At 32.3% G+C, this 22,888-nt stretch overlaps 3 protein-coding genes and 1 long non-coding RNA gene across 7 annotated transcripts in view; 2 read left to right on the top strand and 2 right to left on the bottom strand.

Annotated features, from left to right (window-relative positions):
• LOC108782699 (uncharacterized) overlaps window positions 1-13,036 on the top strand; it is a 17,276-nt gene extending 4,240 nt beyond the window's left edge. Inside the window, exons 1-4 of one of the 2 annotated variants that reach the window (XM_018551030.1) lie at window positions 7,800-7,892; window positions 10,934-11,013; window positions 11,104-11,245; window positions 12,533-13,036. In XM_018551030.1, the coding sequence (XP_018406532.1) occupies window positions 10,934-11,013; window positions 11,104-11,245; window positions 12,533-12,631 (321 nt within the window). In that variant the 5' untranslated portion in view covers window positions 7,800-7,892 and the 3' untranslated portion in view covers window positions 12,632-13,036. Of the gene's footprint in view, window positions 1-7,799; window positions 7,893-10,933; window positions 11,014-11,103; window positions 11,246-12,532 lie in introns of those variants that run through there. The other variant, XM_018551029.1, reaches the window with a different exon arrangement.
• A 973-nt stretch (window positions 13,037-14,009) lies between these two features.
• Window positions 14,010-15,638, bottom strand: LOC108782724 (uncharacterized). Of its 2 annotated transcripts, XR_001941006.1 has the most exons (4): window positions 15,549-15,638; window positions 14,810-15,033; window positions 14,462-14,565; window positions 14,010-14,109 (listed from the first exon to the last, which is right to left on the bottom strand). It is a non-coding gene; the product is annotated as an uncharacterized LOC108782724 (long non-coding RNA). The 2 variants fall into 2 exon arrangements; XR_001941005.1 differs by lacking the exon at window positions 15,549-15,638 and having other exon boundaries at window positions 14,810-15,276.
• A 1,145-nt stretch (window positions 15,639-16,783) lies between these two features.
• LOC108782723 (uncharacterized) lies at window positions 16,784-18,200 on the bottom strand. 2 transcript variants are annotated; one of them, XM_018551077.1, is made up of 3 exons: window positions 18,036-18,200; window positions 17,709-17,843; window positions 16,784-17,632 (listed from the first exon to the last, which is right to left on the bottom strand). In XM_018551077.1, the coding sequence occupies exon 3, from the start codon at window positions 17,473-17,475 to the stop codon at window positions 16,846-16,848; it is 630 nt and encodes a 209-aa protein (XP_018406579.1). In that variant the 5' UTR covers window positions 17,476-17,632; window positions 17,709-17,843; window positions 18,036-18,200; the 3' UTR covers window positions 16,784-16,845. Both variants share the same exon structure in this region, with proteins under 2 accessions (XP_018406579.1, XP_018406580.1).
• A 1,416-nt stretch (window positions 18,201-19,616) lies between these two features.
• Window positions 19,617-22,826, top strand: LOC108782712 (FAST kinase domain-containing protein 5, mitochondrial). The gene is made up of 7 exons (XM_018551064.1): window positions 19,617-20,918; window positions 21,003-21,164; window positions 21,240-21,398; window positions 21,536-21,764; window positions 21,872-21,955; window positions 22,030-22,329; window positions 22,665-22,826. The coding sequence occupies exons 1-7, from the start codon at window positions 19,924-19,926 to the stop codon at window positions 22,740-22,742; spliced, it is 2,007 nt and encodes a 668-aa protein (XP_018406566.1). The 5' UTR covers window positions 19,617-19,923; the 3' UTR covers window positions 22,743-22,826.
• Window positions 22,827-22,888: the final 62 nt, after the last annotated feature.

The following is a 22,888-nucleotide window of genomic DNA, read 5'->3' on the forward strand; positions in this document are numbered from 1 at the left end:
ATAATTAAAACTTTTGTGGCATGTTTGAAAAATATCATTTTAAAAATTTGCATCACATTAACTATTATACTGATAAGAGATTATATTAATTCATTAATAAAAATATTTAACGGAGTTGTAAGTAATTATTTACTAAATTAATTTTATGTTTATGTATATAGAGTATTGTCGAGAGTTAGTCACGCTTTCTAAGCATTTTGCAAGAGAAAATTTACTTTTATCATCAAAATCTTGTTTCTTGGTCACGTATGAGAGTTGTAAGTTAGTTTTAACTGTAAGTTACTTTTGCAAGTTGGTATATGTATAATCGAGTAGAACTAACGAACCGCGTCAAAGGGCAAATATAACTATTACGGGTGCTGGAGACATTACATCTGGTCCGAATAGTCGCCAGAGAATGTATAAAGTTTTTTTATTCGTTGCCAGTTAAACGCATATATATATATACATGATGACCGTGAATAAACCGGCGATTTCGTGATTTCATGATAAGTGTGTTTTTATTCAACGCTAAATTTTTGATGATACTCTCTTCATCAAGTCAAGTCTTTCTTCTAGAACAATAATTTGAATAACTTCTTAAGCACTTCCACGTTAATCTATTGATCGTAGAATATCTCTGTTGCGTACGTTATTATCGGTAAAAGTTAAATGCTAAACTAAATTAAAATAATTAAGTGTCTATAAACGATATGGGCGCAATAAACTAAAATAAATAAAGAATTTTACGATTTGGCGTAAAGTAATTTGGGAAGAGTCCGATCGAAATAATTGGTACTTTGACCTCGTGAAGTAATTTGAGTCCGAAATATATTATATATTCAGAACGAATATTCGGATTTTATTTAATTTTGGCCGAGATCGAAACTTGGATAAGTCTTGCAAAAAAATCTACCGAAGTCACATTTTTTCGGCTAAAATCGAAATCGAAATTTTTAGATAAATTTAAAATTTTACGCTTTTAAAATCATAAAATGTCATTAATTTTTTCAATCATTTTTCACAGATATTGAAATATCTCAAAATAAAAATTAAAAATATATTATAAATAAAATAAATCACATCACATGTATATGAAACTCGGTTCAGATAATTCGTATCTACAGGAATTGTCGAAGAACTAACGGGTAAACCTTTCATTGCGGTAGAGCGAAACAGTGCGAAAGGATAGAAAAGGAGATATATCTTGTGGTAATTAATGAAAGAAGGACCGCGAAGAATGGGAATTTCCCGCCACCACGCGACTTCGATCGCGTCGTGATGATAAAACGGGGGAAAAACGAATCGATGGATGACTTGGTGATGATCGGTGACAATTGGTGATAGAGTAGGAGGGGAGCGGCGAAAAAAACATACAAAGATGCTTTTTGCCATCAGACGGAGAGACGCCACGACGTCCCACATTCGAGTTACCGCAAGCGATCCGCTGGTTCTTTTCGTTCTCTCAGCGTGCACCCTCTTTTTGCACGGGGTGTGAAACACCCCGTTACACTACCCTACCTCACTTCCGATTCCAACTTGTCTCTCCTTTCCTCCCTCCCTCCCCCTTCTCCCTATCCCCCTTCTGTCCTTCTCTCTCTCCTCTCTCTCCAACATTTCTTTTATTATCCGCTGTCTCATGCCTGCTCGTTTTTCTTCTCCCTCAATAATGCCTACGCAAATGCGTATCGTTAATTCGCCAATAAAACCGCGGGTGAACGAACGAACGAATCTGCCGTGTGATTACTCAGCTGAATTGAGTCAGGGGATCGTTTGTCAGCATCAAATCATCGAGAAGAAACCGCGATATCTTGTTTTTTTTTTTCTTTTAAGAGACAACTTTGAACATTGAATAATTGTAAGGTATTTATGAATGTATTACGCGCATGTAGTATTTACTATACTTACCATTTTCGCGTCTCTTTGACCTCTGTCTCTTTTATGCATGTCAAGTGATGTAAGATGACACATAAAAGCATGTACTTTCATGCAGAAATTGAGACTTCGAACAGAGAATTCCTTTTCACCCTCTTCTTTTTTCACTTATGCAAATGTCATAGCAAATATACGAAGCTGGATTCAGGATAAGACTGATTGAGTTTTTGATATTTTATAGTGAATGTGTAGGACGTATCTGAATAGTATTTTTAAAAGTCGATCCTTTGACAATTTCAAATAAAATAGAGGTCGTTAGTGGCAAACTTTAAAAAGTTCTCTATTTGTATTGAAGTTTTTAGAAAAAGCTAACTACAATCTCTGCTTCTCTTACCTCTTGTATTCTTTTGTTTTTAGCATAAAATTGTTTTTAAATTTCAGAGAGTTTCTAAAACCTTCGTTGGAAGCGAATCATATATTACGCGATACATTTTGACTGCGGTTTCTTGTTTCAACAATAATAATCGTTACAAAATAATTTGCGATACATTACGCAAATAAAGTCCACGTATATAAGCGCGATTGCAAATTACCGATGGTACCAAAAAAAGAAAAAAGTACCAATTCGTTACTGTTCACGAAGATAAACGTCTGAGGAAAACGATTAAATTCATTTAAGAAAGGAAATGTTGTTTTCGAAAACGGAATATGGAAGAAAAATTTATTTCTCTGAAACTGCAGGGAATAAACCGCGACGACGGAAGATGAGCTTAATGGCCTCATAAATTTCGCTGCAAAGCGAAACAATATCGGCTAAAATCGCATCGCGAGGAGAAAAATGTAATTGAACTTATGTGCCGCAGAAAACCTTCTGGATGTAACCCCCACATGAAACGTTGGCATTTAATGTCACGAGTAAGTCTGAAAGCCGAACAAATTGTGTTTATTATTTCCACATACGCGACGCTTTACTTTATAAACTCACTTTTGCGCAGTTCGTGTAATTCCACTATCATTAGCACAAACAGTGGGTAAGGTTCCTTCGGAAATAATGAGTATTCGTATTATGCCCACCGATCTACCGACTTGGTAATTGATATCGCCAAAGAAATAATAAGGAGGTAAATATATCAAGCGCATAAAAAACACCTCCCTGTATATATGGTACATCTATCCAATATTGAAGTCTGTAGACATTAAAGCAAAAACTTCGATTATATAAAAACTGCAATCGTAGAAAAAAATAATTTTTTTATTTTTAGTTTTTATTTGTGGATGAAAAATAGTAAATTGATCATTAGCATATTCTTGAGATGCCATTAAAGAAAAACAGAAGAATCGAGTTTCCTTAAGAATATGCCATATAATAAAATATAAATAAAATCTATTTTAAATTGACTATAATACTAACAAGGGAAGTATCACAACTGTCCGCCTCCGATTTGATTCTCCATGAAATATGTTGTTAAGCACGAAAATCTAAGAGACACGTATTTTTTTATACGTGCCCTAACTCATGTTTAAGGGATGAAACACCCCTTTGAAAAAAAACGGTATTTTTCTTTCGAGGCGAATACCGTCGGCAGTATGAAAGATATAAACAAATTTTTTAAACAAAAGTTGTACGGTTTCAAGAGTACTTTAAAAATACAAAGAAAAAAAAATTTTTTTAATTTTTTTGTTTAAATAATTTTGTTTAAAATATCTTAGATTTTCGTGCTTAACAACATATTTCATGGAGAATCAAATAGGAGGCGGACAGTTGTGATACTTCCCTTGTAAGACTAAATCTCAAAGAAAAATTTTTCTTTCCTTTTTAAATGTAAAATTGAAATGCAAAAGCCGAATTTAAACGTGTAAACTAAATAAATTTTCTTAAAATCTCTAAATGTGACGACAATATTTGATCTATCTTAATGTCATATTTGATTATTCGCCGAATTCGCCGCTTATTGGGATGTTTATCGCCATCAAATATATTATTGTTGTTTACAATTTATTTGAATTCTGCGTGTAAATTGTTCTATATATTTGTGTTTACGGTGTACTTAATCGGACTGACTTTCAATGGTACTTAATTAAATGATAGCTTAATGAATTCGTATAGGACCTAATTTATATCAAGCTTTTTCAAGTACTGCTCATTTCGAAATTATCGTGCCATATTATTAATATAATGCGATGAGATGGAAAACATAATAATGTTAATTATTGATCAATCTTCTATATTTAGGTCCCTTCTTTTTTCGATTCTACGTGTTTGATTTGTAAGTAGGTAGGTGTAACAATTTATTTATTTACAATAACTAGGAAAATATACGAAGAAAAAGTAAATTAATAATTAGACTGTGGAAGTTTATACAAATGCATATTTTTATAGAATGGGGCTAAACAAGCGGGACTTCTATAGAAATATGTTTTGTCATTACTGTATTTTATAAATACTTTTTTAGTTTTCATATTTTGCATATCATATTTTTGATATTTTTTATACTTCTAGCATATAATGGATTAAACTTGTTTACAAATTAGCTTAAATAGAGTTCTCTGATCTTAATCCATTTCGCTGTTGTCAACAATAACAATACAAAGTATGAAAGTTTCGTTCGTAATCGGTCCTCAGTCAGTTCGCAATCAGTAATATTACTAATACATAAATATTATTTACTAGTCTTATAGGTTTGACCTTGGGCGGCACCTTCAAGGTCAAGTCAATGATACATCGATTTTTTGGCCCATTGACATGAACGCCTTTACAGGTGTTCATTTGAGAGGCTCCTCTAACATCGCTGTAAGTTTGATCAAAATCGATGAAGAGTAGAGAGCATAGCCTCTCCTTGTCAGTGAATACGCATTTGATCAATACAAGGATTGAGTTTACATCGTTATTTTTAATCTTGAATTTTATATACGGACAATGCCGAAAGCAAAAAGAATCAGATGCACAATTATTATTAATAATAGAGGGAAATTACAATTTTAGTGAAAATACACTATATTTTTGTACAAATTGATAATAATATCGTTGAAATTTAAAACTGAACACTTGCTTTCATACGATAATTATATTGATGAAATCATTATAAGTTTACGATCGTATTTCACTTATTCGATAATTGTAATTGCCGCTTGGGCGAATAACGAACATTGAATTATTCGTGGATGATTGAAAGATATCCATATAGGTACCACGTGTTCATTGTGACCTTTTGACAAAAAACAAATGTCCCAAATCTGACGAGATCGTCCTATATGATGACTGCGTGGCAGTAAAATATTTCGCAAACAAGCTAAACAAGACTGCGGGGAATTAAGTCTGCGTTGTTTTCAAAAATGAGATCACGTCCTGTGCAACTAGATTAATAAGGATGAGTGGTTGGCATCGTACCATCTGTAAACGAAGACGAATGCGAATTAAGGTTGTCCACGCACACGACATGTTGTTTAGTAATTAATATCATCCTCAAGGCAGAAGTATCGCAAATATCGTAATTACGTCGCGTTAGTTCACATTTATCTTTGTTTACGCGACTCTACTCGAAGGACCTAATAACACGATGTTCATACAGACCGTGTTATCCCATGGCAAATGTCGTTTTCTAATTAAGTTAACAATATATTTATGATACTTGCTTTTGACACAACTGGACTATCTGCAATCCGTATTTCGCTTTGAATCATTCGGATATATTTAAAATAATACAGAACTTGATTAAAATTAATTAACTAAGATTTATACACTTTCTCTAAATTTACTTCGTAAAGTTAACGATTCTTATATTATAATATAATAAGAAAATAACATATTTAATTTCTTTAATATAATTTTATTAGAAATATGATTTTCTTGAGTGAAAAGATGATCTCCGATGTCATGTATAATCAAATCGATTTTCGAGTTACAGGAACCAAACTTTATTATACGCGTAGTAATATTTGCATAATTCTTGCAATTACGATGGCTGCCAATTAATTAAAATCGGCTGTGTGCGATGTTATTATCGTGTGTATCGGCACTATCTACTCTCATTCAAAGAGTAAGCTCTTTGATAAATTTTGTGTAATACGCGAATATTAAGTGATATTTCCACACATTCATACCTACATACACAGGTCAAATCATGAACGTCTTTCATAATTTTCTTTACTTAATAATAATAAGATAAGCATAAGAGTAAATTACTGAAAAGTTTTTATAATTTACCAAGAGTGTATACATACGTCAGCAAAAAGTCGTTATAGATATCAAATGTACATTAAAATTATTAGATATCGTAATCCGTTTCGACCGAATATAATCTTCATAATTTATGTTGAACACACACACACACACACACACACACGCACACACACACGCACAGAAAAAATTCTTACACTCTCAATAAAGTTTAACATTATCGCGTCTCACATAATTCTATAGTTAAAGTATGCTTGGTAATTGCTAGATTCTTTTTTATATTGCTCAGATAATTGTATTTCTCTGAAAAGGAGTATTATAAAATTGCGTGAAGAGAGTTATTGATAGAGTATCTGAAAATACGGAGAAAGAAGAACGAATATTAATAGGTAATAAAATTAAAATATTTTACAGCAGAATAAAAGAAGGAAGTCTAAAATTTCTGAAGTACGCAATTGGAAATAATTTAATTACCATTTGTCACAGTACCTGTGATTGCACGTACATTCGGTTTCGAATGAGTTTATTAACGGGTTTCTTCGACGAGAAAACATTCTGACGGAGATGTTAACCTTTATTCCTTTGTATTTGTTATTTGTTGAAGTGCATGATTATGAAACGTGCGTTTCTTCATCTTTATTATTAAATAATATAAAATATATATACGCAAAAGTTTAATTATCAAAATTATTTTACTGTGTATCGAAGAATTATTTTTCCAAATTAACACAGAAAAGGAAATAGTTTCATGTATTGTATAAATGTACGTCGATTCGTAGCGAGGAGAAAAGTTCGCGCTCGAGATCGTCCATTGTAAGATTAGTATAGAAGTTCATGAGATAGACGGAGAAAAAGAGTGAAATTAATACGTGCTGCTTGCGAGATGCAACTTATTTATTCATTGATCGATTATAAAAGAGTATCAGAAAATAATCTCGCCGACGATATTTATGCCGGAATTTTAAGAGGTTCCCTATAGAAACAAGGAAAATTCATTCTTGTATTCTAAAAACACTCTTACAAGACGGGTCTTTACGACATGTGTGCTACGTGATCGGTACGTTCAACTTCGTTCAGTCACGATGAAATCCGATAATAACGGGGATTCGACCAACCATGAAGAAGTTGCACTCTTTTACTTTTATTATAGAATCTATTTTTATATTTTTCTTTCTGAGCATCACTAACTGAAGAGACTTTCTTGGAAAAATTTAAAACAATTGAAAGTATAATAAAATAACTTGTGTAATTAAAAAGAATTTTTTAGATTCTTGCGATATAAGGATTCTGTTTGCTCAGTTTTTTAAAGATAAATTTTGAGAGCAATTTTTTCCATTATTTGTGAAACCGAGATTCGAGCTTAAATTAACAAAATTGCAATGTTGTTTCACGAATTTTTACAATTACGCTGAATTTTTCTAACCAGATTTTCCCAATCAAAATTCAGATATTGTTTAAAGCATATTTGATATCTATGTTCGTGATAAGGATTCTTTTGCAAGAGAGACCGAGAATTCTCCGTTATAAAAGAGGCCCGAAGTCACAGCTACATATAAATATAGATTACATCGTCGCCTAAGTTGCAATCAAATAATTTTCTGATTTGATGGCAAACTTTACGCAACGAACAGAATCCATCGGTTACTCTATTACGTAACGCGGACAAAACATTTGCCATCAAACATTTAGCGCTAAACGTGATTGAACGCGATATTGTTGAATTTATGATATCATTGAATCAAACGACACGATAGCGACGAAACGGCCAATAAGCGAATGTGGCTACTTGACGTGAATGACATGAATGACAAATGTTTGCGGCGCAAACAGATACTTGGCATGCCCGGGTCATAAGTCGTAGGTAAGAACAATAGGTTTATTCAACCGAAAATAATATTAATGGTTATTCTTTGTGCATGACCGTTCAGTACAACTAACAGCATATAGTGCTCCAATCAGTTTCCTCTATTTAAACAATCTAGAGATAAATAGGTTTACAAGAAAATACAATAGAATAGAATAGAATATTTATTTGCTTCAGCATATAAAATAGCCAAGGAGACTTGGTTTACAATATTTCTTATACCACACGCATTTATCCATACCTTCTTTATTTACACACTATATTACATCAACAACGTTCTTTCTATACAATCTTTTTTATCTTCTTACCCTAATTATATATTATTATTATTATATTATATCTTTATCCCTATTCATAGCCTATTAAAATTAAAATTAAAATTTACAACCTGTGGACAGCGCGTTCTTTCAAAACTATCTATCTATCTTATAGCTAATGAGTAATGACTCACTACGTTATCATCACTTCTTACCTAAAACTACTCTCCTTAATACACCCTATTTAAATCTGTTTCCGTCTCTTTACGATTTTCCCTCGTTCTTCCTATCTATCTATTTCTCCCCCCCTACTTTTCCTGTTGCACCTTGCTTCTATATAAATACTTTCTCTCTCTCTTTTTATAGTTTACTCAGTATGGTCCCCTTCGTTTCGTCCAATCTTTCATTCCATAACCTTTCCAGAATTTCCTCCCGCCCCGATTCTTTAAAATTAACATTTAACTTTTTACAATCCCTGACATAATGTATAATATTATCCCTACCTATATCACAGAAAATGCATTTCCTCCTACTTTCCTCTACCCAATACTTGTTGTCCTTTTCTAAATTCCCACATCTTAATTTCAATAACGCCCTTATCTCATCCCTTCTTTTTCATATTCCTTCAAATTCTCCTGTCTCAGATACACAGGTGTTCCATTTATTGTACTCCATGTCTTGTATCTCCCAATGTATCTGGCATTCCTAATTTTGCCCTCTTCCCATTGCCTCTGTTATATCCCTCTCCTTGTTAATCAACTCTTCCTCGAAACCTTCGCTTTCCTCCATTACTTCCCTTACCTCAATCCCCCAACCATTCCAATTATAGTAGCTTTCTCTATCTATTTACAAGAATACGATAAATATGCTACCAAGGCACACCAAGTATCTTTACTATGATTCCGTTCGTTATATACTTTTAAATACATCAATCGTAACGTACTTTTGGATGCCCGTCTACATAAGTCGCAACAAGCAGAACGCAGTTTGCAAACGCGGACGCAACGTATCACGCATTCGCACGTCGTAAATCACGTGTATCTATATCGATAGCACGTTTCACGCAAACGCAATCATAATAGGTTAGCTAATCCAAACGAGATAATAAGCTTTTCCCAGTTTTGCACACGTGGTGTGGCACATTTTAGGCGATTTTTGGCGTGCCTCTGGTATAGCAACCAAAAGCAACCGTGGTTGAGGCTATCTTTGTCTTCTGATCCCTGAAAACGAAGATAGCCTTAGTCGCGGTTACTTTTGGTTGCTATACCAGAAGCACGCCAAAAATCGCCTTTTGTGTGAAGAAAATGGAAACATTCGTGAGCCCTTAGAATATAATGTAATATTATTGCGTACAATTCCGATAAATTCCCTCGTTCTTTCCAAGGTCCAATTATAGTCCATTCGTTTTTTTCACTACAGACCGGGATCTAAATTCTGATATTCACTGTAATTACTGAAAATTTATGTTATGTGTGCCATAAATTTTCTGTAATGACAGTGAATATTAAACACAGCTTACTTGTCTAACCTTCGACGAACATTCACATGGAGATCATCGGACATACTTGCTTTCGCTTTGCTAGTTTCTGAAGAGTCGACGCAGTTACCGCACACGCGGAAAGTTAAAGTTGAACTAACTCACCGCGTATCGTCAATTTGCGAATGCGTACTGGAAGAAACGTCACTTGTGTCTGCGTTCTGCGTGTTGCGACTTGTAGACGGACCTTTGAACGTTTATTGCATGTAATTGTTGGGTAATTGCGCTGATATATTTATTTTTTACAAAGATTTTTTAATAAATTTTTATAGGATTTTCGAAATCTTTATAATGATATACTTGGTAATGTATAGATCTCATACTTATTTCTGTATAGTTAATACGCTTTATGTACTTGGCGTATCTTTTTTACCTTTTGTAAGGATTATTTTATAGGATATATGATACTGTGTAAAAAAATATTAGATTTACGTTATGGAATCGGATAAATGAAATTTAAAATTGGACTAGTTTGGTGCACGGAGTTTTGTGAAGGATGGAGTGGCCTTCAAAATTCATCCGACAATTTCGCTCATCGACTTTTCACCTTTGTCGGCACAGTCGCGAGCAGAAAATCGAGAGAAATATATAATACCATGCTGCAAATTGGCCGACGTGAATGGCCGTGTTTATTGTGTCGTTTTCGACAAATTCGACATCGACAAATAAATAGCTGCGCAAATATCGATTTCGTACCATTTGCCAGAAGGAACGGTTTTGCTATCCGTCTTATTCTGTTACGAACGGTGGATGGTTTCACCAAACAAAGTGACCTTTCTATCACTCGTTAAGACGAGTTCTATTTTTGTACTTTCTTGTAAGGATATTTTTTCATGTCCTGTGTTGAAATCATAAAATCGACTGTATTTCATCGGCGAACGATTCGCTGCCTCCGAGAAGAACGCTTCGACAATGTCAATTTGACTGTGTCGATCTTGTTAAATCGGCTTAGCACTGATTACCGTACTTCGCGCTGCAAACTCATTACTAGTTCATTAAAATTTTGTCGATAACCTCGCACGAATCATTCTTCCTTCGGCACTCTTGATTATCTTTACGTACTGCAAACACTCTGACCTTTTAAGGAGGTAATTATCATAATAACTTGGGGAGTTTATTAATAAACAAACGGATTTAAGAGATTCGGAGTAAAATAGAATTGCAAGTGTTTCCCTATTACAATAATTTTGTAATTTCTATGCGTAATTACACAGAGATTTATTAATCTTAATTTTTTTTTGCAGATGTTTGTGGGACGGTCTTTGATTATTTTCGCCATTCTCTTGTGCTATTATCAATCTTGGGTCGAAGCAGTGGACTGCGAGTAAGTATCGTATTCATAAGCTTCTCTCTTTTCCTCGTATCATTAGGAAAAACAGAATCGCGTAGAATATAAACGAGATTGTTGTTACAGACAAGAACCCTATAACCCGGCATGTCGGGGTTCACAGGCGAGGAAGCGCCTAACACCGTTGCCGGTCATGCGGTCTTTAAATTGCGAAGATGGAGATTGCAAACTTCCCAGGATGAAATTCTTAATCGCAATTCTCGACGACGTAAGTAAGCTTTTGTTATTTGAAGTAGCAAAATTAGAACATTTGCAAATGAGAAAGAAGTAGAGAGAGAGAGAGAGAGAGAGAGAGAGAGAGAGAGAGAGAGAGAGAGAGAAAATCGTTATTTATTGAGCGCTCCAGAACTAACTTCTCTCAAGCGCTGATAACGTAATACGAAGCAGTCAGTTACAAGCCTAAGATGTATCTGTATAATTGTTTTTTAAAACTACGCAAAGATGTAATACCACGAATGTTCTGCGGGATGCCATTCTAAAACTTCGCCGCACAGCAACAGAAAGATTACCTGAAAAACTCAGCACGCTGGTAAAAGCAAATTATTTCCAAATATCCTATAATAATACGCAATGATTTGCTTCACTTAAATTGAAAGCCTAGACATAGAGATTCAGGCGCGTGTGTCGCTAGTGTACAATGTTAGGCATTCTAAAAAATACAATCGTCTTGCCCTGACTTTGAGCCATTCTAATTCAGAGAAATACGGAGTGACATGCTCTGCACCTGTTCAGAGCTCTTTCCAGTAATATCAGTCATGACAGTACGACAATAATAAAAAATTAGAAAAATAAGAGTTGATATTAGTCTAATACGAAGAGATCTTGGAATAAGATGCTTGTATAACTTCAGTTGATAAAGGAGATATGATAAAGAGAGAGCATTAACTCTAAAGGTTAATTTATCGCAAAGATATAAAATAATGAAATTTTAGTTTAACGTTATTAAATAATTAGCTCGATATTTTAAAATTAATTTTTTATAAGATTTTAGTGGGAAAATTAAAGTTTGTTAGATGTTAAAAAATGTAACTTACTAATATCTAATTAAAGATTAAATATAAGATTAAATCCGAAAAAGGATTAAAAAAAAATAAATTATAAAATTAAATAACTGCATATATACCTCTCTTTCGCTATCGTTTTTCTATTAAAATTTATTCACGATTTGAATTTTTTCCATTAAGTTTATAAATTTTAATAAAAATTATGTCTTTTGACCGCATGACCGACAACGGTGTCAGGTGCTTCCTCGCCTGTGAACCTCGACATGCCGGGTTATAGAGTTCTTGTTTGTAACAACAATCTCGTTTATATTCTACGCGATTCTGTTTTTCCTAATTTGATGACACGAGGAAAAGAGAGGTATATTGTACATATAATAATAATAACAATTAAATTGATCAAAACTAAGACAAAAACGAATTAAGAACTTTAATTAATAAGTACGTATTAATTTAAATAAAATTAATTGATAGACTTTTTCTGTTTATTTTAGACTCCTTACAATGAGATTCATCCCTCCAACTCTGTTCACGGACGCAAGGGCAGGATGCGAACAGACGAGATGAAGGATGTGTATTTGGATGACTATTGATTCGATTACTACACTATGTCGATGCGATTCGGCAGATATGACTGAACGATCGACAACTTATCAGACATATACTTGTCCACGTTTGATTATCTTTTATTATATTATCTGACTTGAATCTCCATCCGTATTTTCCCTGATATAACATTTTTCTTTTCCTTTACATAATTTTCTCACAATTTTGGCAGTAGTAATAAATGTGCGTGCACTCATATTGTTAGCACTCTAATTTTTCGATAATAAATATTTAAATCGCACAACGGAAAAGTATTAATTTACCGTCTCGATCTTGTAGAGAAGTAATTGTTCGCACGCGAAGTAATTACGATCTCTTTCGCGTTAATCCTTCAAACAACTCGTTATATTCTTAAATGTGACGTAGAAAAATAAACACTTTAATAAACAGTATTGAATGTTCTAATTTTAAATCGTTAATTTTATGAGAATTAGACAGGAAGTTAACACCAGTTAAGGCGATGCTGGAGATACAGCCAAATCAACTTAATCAACGTCGATAAAACAGATTTTTAATTCTAATTAAAATATTACATACATAAAAAAATATTTACATACATTAAATAAATCATTACGTACATTAAATAAGCCATTAAGTAAAACGTACATTTTTTGTTCTGTTATATTCTATATATCGCTTGAATGTGAGGTTGTACACTCAAATCATATATTTCTCATGCTATTTCTCTTGTAAGCTTCAAAATCATAATTTGAAGAGGTCTCATGATACTCTTATAAATTAGTTAAATACGGAAAAATATTTTTTGTTTGGATATGTTTGTACTCGCGTTTATATATATATGTGAAGACAGAAAATAAATACCTATAAAGATAACAGAAAACTGTAATTTACAATTTTTTGGGGATTCTCGTACCGGTTTGTACTTTTCCGCATTTATTTGTGTTTTTCCTTTTATTCTGGGGAATGTTTATTCTGTATAAGAAAAACGAAATAGCATGAGAAATACAAAATAAGCGTTCTGTCTCGGTAACTCCAGCATCCCCTTTTAACCCTTGCTCTTTTACTCGATGTACACTTCAATATATAAAACGATAATTATACATATATGTATATAAATGTTAATTAAATTATATGTACATGTTTTAAATTCTGTTTCAAATAATTGAAATTACATTTCAAATAAACTATATATGTATATATATTTGAAAAAAGGAGGCTTGTTATTATATACTTTGGGTGCAGCAGCTAAACGTGTATTAAGGATTAAAGCCACTCTAGAGCACGAAAAATAAACTTAACTTTATGAATTTTTTTCGGGAATGTAATGAAAGAAATAAAAAAATGTATTTTAGGTTTTTGTTGTATATATGTATATACGTTGAAGTGTAAAAAAAATATTTTTTTATAGTGATTTTGTTACAAACTGGCGACGCTACAGCTCTGCAATGGTAACGTCTTCACATATGGACAATGCTCTGCGGCCGGAACTCCAGCAATTTTTAATCTAGAATACAAAACCAAAATTTTTTAAAATCTACATTCCAAAAACTGGAGAAAAACGTACGGAAATTACAATATACCGGTTTTTTTTAAAATGGTACGAATTTGAAGTAAATTTTACATTTAAAGCGTAAAAAATAGGTAAAAAATTGTTTATATAAAAAACGTATGCAACTTAAAAAAAATCCGTACGTCTTTCTCTAGAGAATGCAATTTTGAAGCTACAGTTAAAATTTCAAGTAAATCGATCAAGATTTGTAGGATAATTTATTTTTCCGGCCAACTTAAAAAAAGTGATTTCAAGAAAAATGCGTTTAAAATTTATTTATGTAACAATCAGCGATAGAAATGTTTACCTTTAATCTGCGATGCCTGCATCATATAATAGACCTTCCTCGTTGATGTTCTTTTCTTCCTAATCCTTTTTGGCTGATTTTAGAGATGATTGAGTCGCACGTAACTAATTCCAAAAATAACACTTAAGAATTTTTCTTTGCTATATAAGACCTTTTGTATCTTATTTCTAAGATCTTAAAGCATCATTTAAGCAAAAAAGAAAAAAAAACGAGTTTAAAAAAATTTTTTTTAATTCTTTAATGGTTTTACCCCTTAATTGCATCGCATAATAGTTAATAAATTTCATGTTGCGGGATGAAAGAATTTCGTTACGCTCGTATTCTTTTCCTCACTTTATTTTCTCTTACCTTTACAAAATTCGTTTGTCGAGTGCTGATGGTGTCGTGACAAACTCAATAGAACCAACCGAACTAACAGACTCAATGAACTCAACTGTCCTCATTACATAATGTAAAAACATAGGTGTGCAAAACCATTGCGCATATGATGTCACATGTTATGACGTAACGATCGTAGCGAGCCAATAAGAAATGCTCAGAAGTGCAGTGCGAAGTAGAGCGAAGTTCAAACGCTAAATTAACCGTATGTCATGAATATAATTAACCCTTTATCGGCGCTGTAGGATTTTTAAGGCGTAATTGATATTTGATTGTAAAAAAACGGATTATGACTAAGTCGCATTCTAAGATAACATTGAGTCTGTTTTTTGTTCCTGCACTATCTGAACTAGTACGCACGGTGCAATAAGTTGAAGTGAAACAAAAATACGTCTATGCATAAATGTACCCAAGTATATTATAATAATTGATTAACAAGAGCCTTATTACTAACATGTTATAATAATTAACCTAATAGAAGTTTTCCACATTTCAATCATCTATAAGATTAATATGATACTTTCAATTTATGATTTTGATACTTGTAAGAGAAATAAATTGAGAAATACGATCTGACTTTATGTAATCTACTCAGGATATATATATGGGATTATACTTTATTCTGGCAAACGTATTGTCTCACTAATCAAATTTCCGTCACTATATATTTCACTACACATTGTATCATTTTTTATCCATATATATGTACCATAATAAATATGTATAATGATATCGTAATTTTATAAGAGTACGTTTCCACTGAGCGCGTTACGTGTCGCGTCGCAAAAGAGAGAAAAGTATTGTTCGTTTTGTCTCTCGGGAGCTGCTCAGAGTCGCTCCGAACGAACCTAGCGTACTTGGATGTGGTCTATTTAATGCTATAAATACCTCGAAACATACTTTGATTGATCAATTTATAAAATTTTTTCTTCTGATTGATCAACGAAGCATTTGCAGCATTAAATGGATCACATCTAAGTACGCTGGGTTTATTCAGAGCGACTCCGAGCAGCTCCCGAGAGACAAAACGAACAATACTAAAGAGAGAAGTTTATACATGGGTGCATCCAGAAGCACGACCGCTCACTGAGCGCTCAGTGAGCTCTTACATTTGATTGGCATATTCCATTAGATCTAAAAATATAAACCAAACAGGTACAAGAGCTCACTAAGCGCTCAGTGAGCGGTCTTGCTTCTGGATGCACCTATTTTAATACACTAAACTGTGATTGGCCGATTTGCTTACGGCCTTACGATTATGACTAAATTTTTCATACGTGTGATGGCAACATGCTTTGACATGCTTCTACTAGAGTCCCTATAATAAGGAATCTGGCCAAGTTATTATTAATTTTATTGGTGCTGACAAAATATGGCGGAACTAATAAGATGCCTCAAATATGTTAATTCTTTACGCGCGCTATTATTGACGGGAATGAAATAATAAAGGAATAAACTTATTTTTATTAGTATAAACTTAGTTTTATTTACAAAAAAAACATTATATATGTATATAAAAACAAACATTTTTAGCTAACACGTATTTATATATAAAAACGTACATTTTTAATTAAAATATCCTTATACATGTTACTATTAAATATTATTTAATAATAACATGCATTGTCATGGTTTTACTACTATAAATCTTATTTTTTAAACGCCCTTTTGTGCAATCAATTTTTATGCGAAATAAGATGTAATGTTTCATTATTTTCTTAAATAAATTGCAGCAAGTTTCCAGCGAGTCACAACGAATGTTAGTCATTTTTTCAGTGAAGAAGTTTATTAAATGAGTATTTTTATTTTTAACATAAGGTAAATATCTTCTTATAATAATTTCCATTTCATAAAAGTATTTATAGGTTGCTTTATTGGCATTATTGCACCTTATTGGCTACGATGCTGGTACTGTTGGTACCGCAGCCAATACGGTAGCAAAATTTTAATTCAGTTAGCAATACAGCAAGAAAACAAGCATCGTCTGCCACTTGCTTTATTCTAAATCAAACATTTACCACATTATCGGGAATTGTAGCATATCCTATAGTGCGATTAGTGGAAGGATCTATTTGTTCACCTGGTGTTAAGCTTATTTCATCTACACAAAGCATACAATCTGTATCTCGTTCATCTGGAAACTTTAATACCTTTTCTTTTAATAATTCAAGAATGTCATCACAAATTCCATCTTTGAAAGTAATGGATTCTAATCGTCTGCGCAAAGTACGAGGTGAAGGTAAAGGAATATGTTGCTTTAATAACTCATTGTATCCATTATCTCCACATGCATGTTTGAGCCGTACTGCTTTTTTAATAGTTTCATCTGTCCATTTATATAAACGACGTTTTTCATGTGTAGCTTTAAGGTATTCTATCTGATCATCATTAAACACCATATATAATAAGTCTGCTGCTAGAGGAGTCGTCAGTTCTCTTTGTGACTTATTGTTAGTACAATTTTTTAATTGTTGTAGACGTTTTAGAAGATTTCTTTTTGTCTTGTTATTCTTATGGATGATGATATTTGCCATCTCTATCTTTTTATTTGCTATCTCTAATTTTTTATTTGCTTCATCTAATTTTCTTTTCCATTCAATCACAAGTGCAGTATCATTATTATTTACAAATATCATTGAGTCTGTTGAAGTATTTACTTCATTTTCACTTTCCCGAAATCTTTTTGTACTATTAGCTGCATTTTTTTTTATCAAAATCTGTGGAGGATTGTTTTACTGAAGATGAAGAAACCTCGAGAATATCATTTGATTGTATTGTATTTTTATCACATATCTGAAAATTAAAATTGTCTTAAAATTTACTTTACATAAATATATTATTAAAAATTACAGTTAAAATCGATACATACAATATGTACGTTTCCTTCTACAGTTGGAATGTCTTTATTTTGGAGAGGATAAAAGATTGTTGGAATGGCATTGGCTTTTAGCTTTTTTTTCCCATCCACCCGTACTTTTTCCCACATTTCTGCCGAAAAGTGAATCTGCAAATGTCGTTATTCAAAATTACCGTTATATTATTTATGAATGCGTTTCAAGTTAAGCATGAAGCACATGATGCATTATTTATTCTTGTTGTTCAACAAATAATAAAGGATAAAATGATACATCATGCGCTTTATGCGTAATTTAGAATTCACCCTACATTTCTATTTTTAATCAAACAATTTACTTACTTCACATACAAATAAGTTTTTTGTGGATTTCCATCTTAATGATTGATTACCACCGTGGATTTTAATATTTTCTATCCATTCTGCCCTTCGAATTACATTTGATGGAAAACTCCTCATTGAAAATCCTTTTTCGGTACTATTAAAGCAATAAGGCACGCAACAGCCAGGCATTTTCTATAAAATTTGTTAGTTATAATATACATTGAATAGATACAATTTTAAAGGTTAGAAATCGATTTTTATGTTAGCATGTATAATTTGAAATGGCATGAGAAATACGAAATAAGTGTTCCGTCGGTAACTCCAGCATTCCCTTAATATATACTTTTATCGCATGTATATTTTTGAATTATTGTTCATTGATATTATTCTGATCAATTTTGATTGTATAATTATAGACTAATTAATTTTATTTATTCATGTTCTTTATAGTTACTAAATAAGTACAGGAGTAATAAATTGAGGACGCGCAGATCATCTTTATGTATTATCATAATATTAAAATCTTTCAAAACTGTTGTATATCATTCACGCATAAGAGAAGCACAAACAAATATATTATATTGGTATTAAATATATTTATTTTATTTCTTTGAATATAAAATATTTGTATAAGAAATTATTAATAAATTTTCAATAACACAATAATTACTTATAGAATAAAATGGCCACTAAAACAGATTGGAAATGCATAATCCTAGGTTGTAAATCTCCTGCTAAAAGTCCTGAACTATTTTCCTAAAAATAATAAAGAAATGGCTAGAAGCAGTGTCCGATCAGTGCCATATGGTTTATTAAATCTATCAGAAGAAGAAATTAGAAAATATAGAATTTGTCATTTACACACTTCAATGAATATTCTTATATTTTTAGTCTAAGTCGTAAACGATTAAAGCATAATGCTATCCCAAGTCAAAATTTGTCGAGTGTAACAGTTAAAACCGATATTACTCAGCCTAGTACAAGTCAAAAGGAAAGTATACACGTGAAATTGATATGCATCTAATGAAATGAGTGAAACAATTATATTTTTATATTACAAATATAAATAAATTAAATATCACATTTGCAACTTTTATTTATTTCCTCGAAAGTAAAATTATTGAACAAAAAATAATCCATGTTTCAGTTATTCACAGATAGAAAGTGGTCAAATGAGTCATTCACAGGCCAAAAGTGATGAATCCCATTTCGAATTTTTTAAAATTATATTTCCAAAGCACTTTTTATTAATGCGCTTTGATACTATAGAATTTTAAAACATTCAAAGTGGAGTTCATTCATAAGCCAAAGTAATTACTTGAATTTTTTAAAATTCTAGTATCAATTCATAGTATTTCGATCTGCGAATAACTGAAACGTGGATTATTTTTTGTTCAATAATTTTACTTTCGAGGAAATAAATAAAAGTTGCAAATGTGATATTTAATTTATTTATATTTGTAATATAAAAATATAATTGTTTCACTCATTTCATTAATTACTTTGGCTTGTGAATGAACTCCACTTCGAATTTTTTAAAATTCTAGTGTCAAAGCATCAATGAGTTCAAAGTAATTACTTTGGCTTGTGATGACTCATTTGACTATTTTATCGATCGAATAGAAGAATTCTGTAATTTAGTTCCCAAAACTGCGTCTATTCGTCCAGATGGCGCAGAAATAGGACTTGATTTTTTCCAAGAGTGTCCATAGTGTCCATCGCACCTAACCTGACCTAACCTAATCAACTGTCTCGCTGTGGAGCTACATACAGTCCTACATAGCCCGACCACAGTATTTTACAGAAAGGAAACTTACCTCTGAAAATTTGTGGCAAATTTCTTAAATTTTAAACTATTTATAGTGAGAATCTGCAACGAATAATACCTTTCTGCTTATTTTCCGCGATGAGGGTGCTCTTACAGCGGTTGAGTCACCTACGGAATGTGAACCCGATGTTATTGAGAGGCTCTGACAGTGGCAACCTCGTGCACTGGAAAGCTCTAACAAAGCGTAAGTACAGCACTCCGAGCGTGGCTTGTGTCAATTTGGAAAAAACCCTGAGGATACATGCTGTCAATCCCCCTGTCATCAACAACAAAAACGATAATGGTCCAGAAAGGATACAGGAAAATGTGTACGCCCACAATTTCTTCCTGAACTCGTGGAAGTATGCAAAGACCGTGATGCGACCCAGCACGACGTATGCTTATGTTACAAACAAGGAAGCTTTGGAGATCCTGAAACAGGATTGGAATTCAATGACGAGTGATGAAACAGTATCTGCCGTCAAGAAACTGTCCTATAATTTTCGTCATAACAATGAAGAGAAGATTGAGTCATCCCGATATACAAAGGCTTTTAGTGGAATAAAAACAGAAAACATGACTGATGATGAACTGGTGACTATAATGCAGCACCTAGTACCGTTTAACAATCACATGAAAAACCATAGTTTTTATACCAATCTCTGTATGCAGATAGAGAGAGAGTGTATGAGACGTTTTTTGAAGTTGCCAATAGAAAAGACATTGTATCTTTGTGACATAATATATCAGATAACATGTAATATTAACAAATATTTTTCTCAATATATATGGTATTCCATTAGGAAAAAAGGCAACAGACCTCATCAGCTCAGTCCTCAGCAACTGATTCAGATTCTGTTTTTTCTAAACATACATCGAAAGCCACCTATAAACATGTACGAGTTTGAGTATCAACTAGAACAGTGCAAGGAAGAATTGTCAATTAATGAGTTAGCTATAGCAGCATTGGGTTTCTTCAAGACTAGCACAAAAATTAGAAGTGCAAATTTCCTGGAATATATCATCCGAAGGTCTATAGCTGACATAACTGAAATACACAGCGTGAGCATTGCAAGCATTATAAAATTAGTACGGTAAGATGAATTTGAATTTAATTTATATGTCGAGTATTCACTGATTTGCAAATGTTGATTTCATCTTTAATACTCTACTTACAGATATAGTGTGGATCTTACAGAATTGAAACCACTTCTAGATTTATTAAAAATTTTGTCATCATATGAACCACATTACACATTAGCATCTTTAACACATATTGCGCAAACATGTGGAAGAGTTGCTTTGTACAACCAAGAGCTCATGGATAGAATAATTGGAAGGTAAATTTTATTTTTATATTTGCATTTTCCATTAATATTCGTAATAAGCGATGCTTATGATTTATACAATTCCAGATTAAATAAGGAATTAAAGACTGCGAGGTTGAAGGATTTTGAAAGATTGCTTTATACTTTTTCTATTCTTAATATCAATTCGGGCAATAGCGTCTATCAAAATGTGATTGAGGAATTGAGGACTACTTGGAACACTACTCGAGCATCAGAGATACAGAGGTAATTATCCAATAATAACATAATTTTTTAAGCTGCATTATTTGAAAATTATATTCTTTGTTTTCTGCTTCTTAGAAAAAAAGAATTGTCCTCTCCATTTCAATTTCAAAGATATTTACAAGAGTTTCCCGCGACAGGTTTCCACATGTAGCTTCACGTATTCTAGGATATATGACGATACAAAATATATATCCCATAGATCTAATCAAATACGTCATGGCACCTGAATTCGTAACCAGAACATGCCAGGGTGATTATCATTTTCTTTCGCGCGAATACCTCGTGCTTGATTACAGCCTTCGAATAGAAATACCCGAGTACGATGGTCCATTCCTGAAACCTACTGTAAGAATTTTTTTAGAAAAGGTATGCAAAGAGAAATCAATTATTTACGATCGAATTGTTTGTATGATGTCATATGCCGTAAAAGTTCGATGAAAAATGATGCTTATTGATAAATTTTCTAATTACAGAAATATTTTGACTTATGTCAAAAGACTAACTTAAGCTCGAGTCGGGCGAATTTGCTTTTCTCGGAAGTGCTGGCAACATGTCAAGTACATACATATATAAAGCTAATCTTTTCCTGTAAGTGTATATTATTTCATAAAGTATTTTTATTCTTAAATAGGAGTTGTTTAACAACACTACGGACATATCGATCATTCGTCCGTTACCGTACTTTACACCACAGGACATTGTTTTGTGTTTAAATGAGCAAAATCAGCTTGTGCCATCAAAGGAATACTTATCACAGTTTGAAGAGGTTGATATTAAACGAGTGGATAAAGAGAATTCAAACAATGTCAGATGGATTGCTCTTATCTTAGGTCATCCTGGATTATTAATCAGAAATTGTCGAGATAAACCTACTGGAGCCTTAGCTGCAAAAATGAGACAGTTGTCTATAATTGGCTACATGCCAGTCATGGTAAATTTTATAGGAAATAAATATATCAATTTATATTAGAAACACAGAAACGTATAATTATAAATATAAAGCGTTATCTTTCTGCACATTAAAGATTCAAATTTAAAAAAATTGATCAATCAAATTGATTCCATATTGACGAAATTATATTATGAATAAAGTATTTCTTTTTAATCATAATATTGCAATGATGTGCAATATATTATGATAATAATTAATGCTGATATTTTAGAATTAATCTAATAATATTTTTAATTAGAATGATTTAAATAACGTACTGTCATTAATTATAAGTAGTGCGGATAACACAAGAAAGTTTCATTTTTTTTTTGCAGGTATCATATTCGACTTGGAACATGCTTCAATCACAGCAGGAAAAATGTGATTACATCAAAAGTCTTATTTCGAAATAATGAGACTTATTCAATATAATAATGTTTCAGAAGGACATCTTGTACATCTTTAATTAGGAAAAATATTTTTTGTAATATAAAATATTTCTTGCAACATATTTTTAATATATGTATAATCTCTTATTTACAGATATAGACATTGAAGT

This window comes from Cyphomyrmex costatus, unplaced genomic scaffold, assembly GCF_001594065.2.
Source record: "Cyphomyrmex costatus isolate MS0001 unplaced genomic scaffold, Ccosl1.0 scaffold133, whole genome shotgun sequence".
Classification (NCBI taxonomy): Eukaryota; Metazoa; Arthropoda; class Insecta; order Hymenoptera; family Formicidae; genus Cyphomyrmex; species Cyphomyrmex costatus.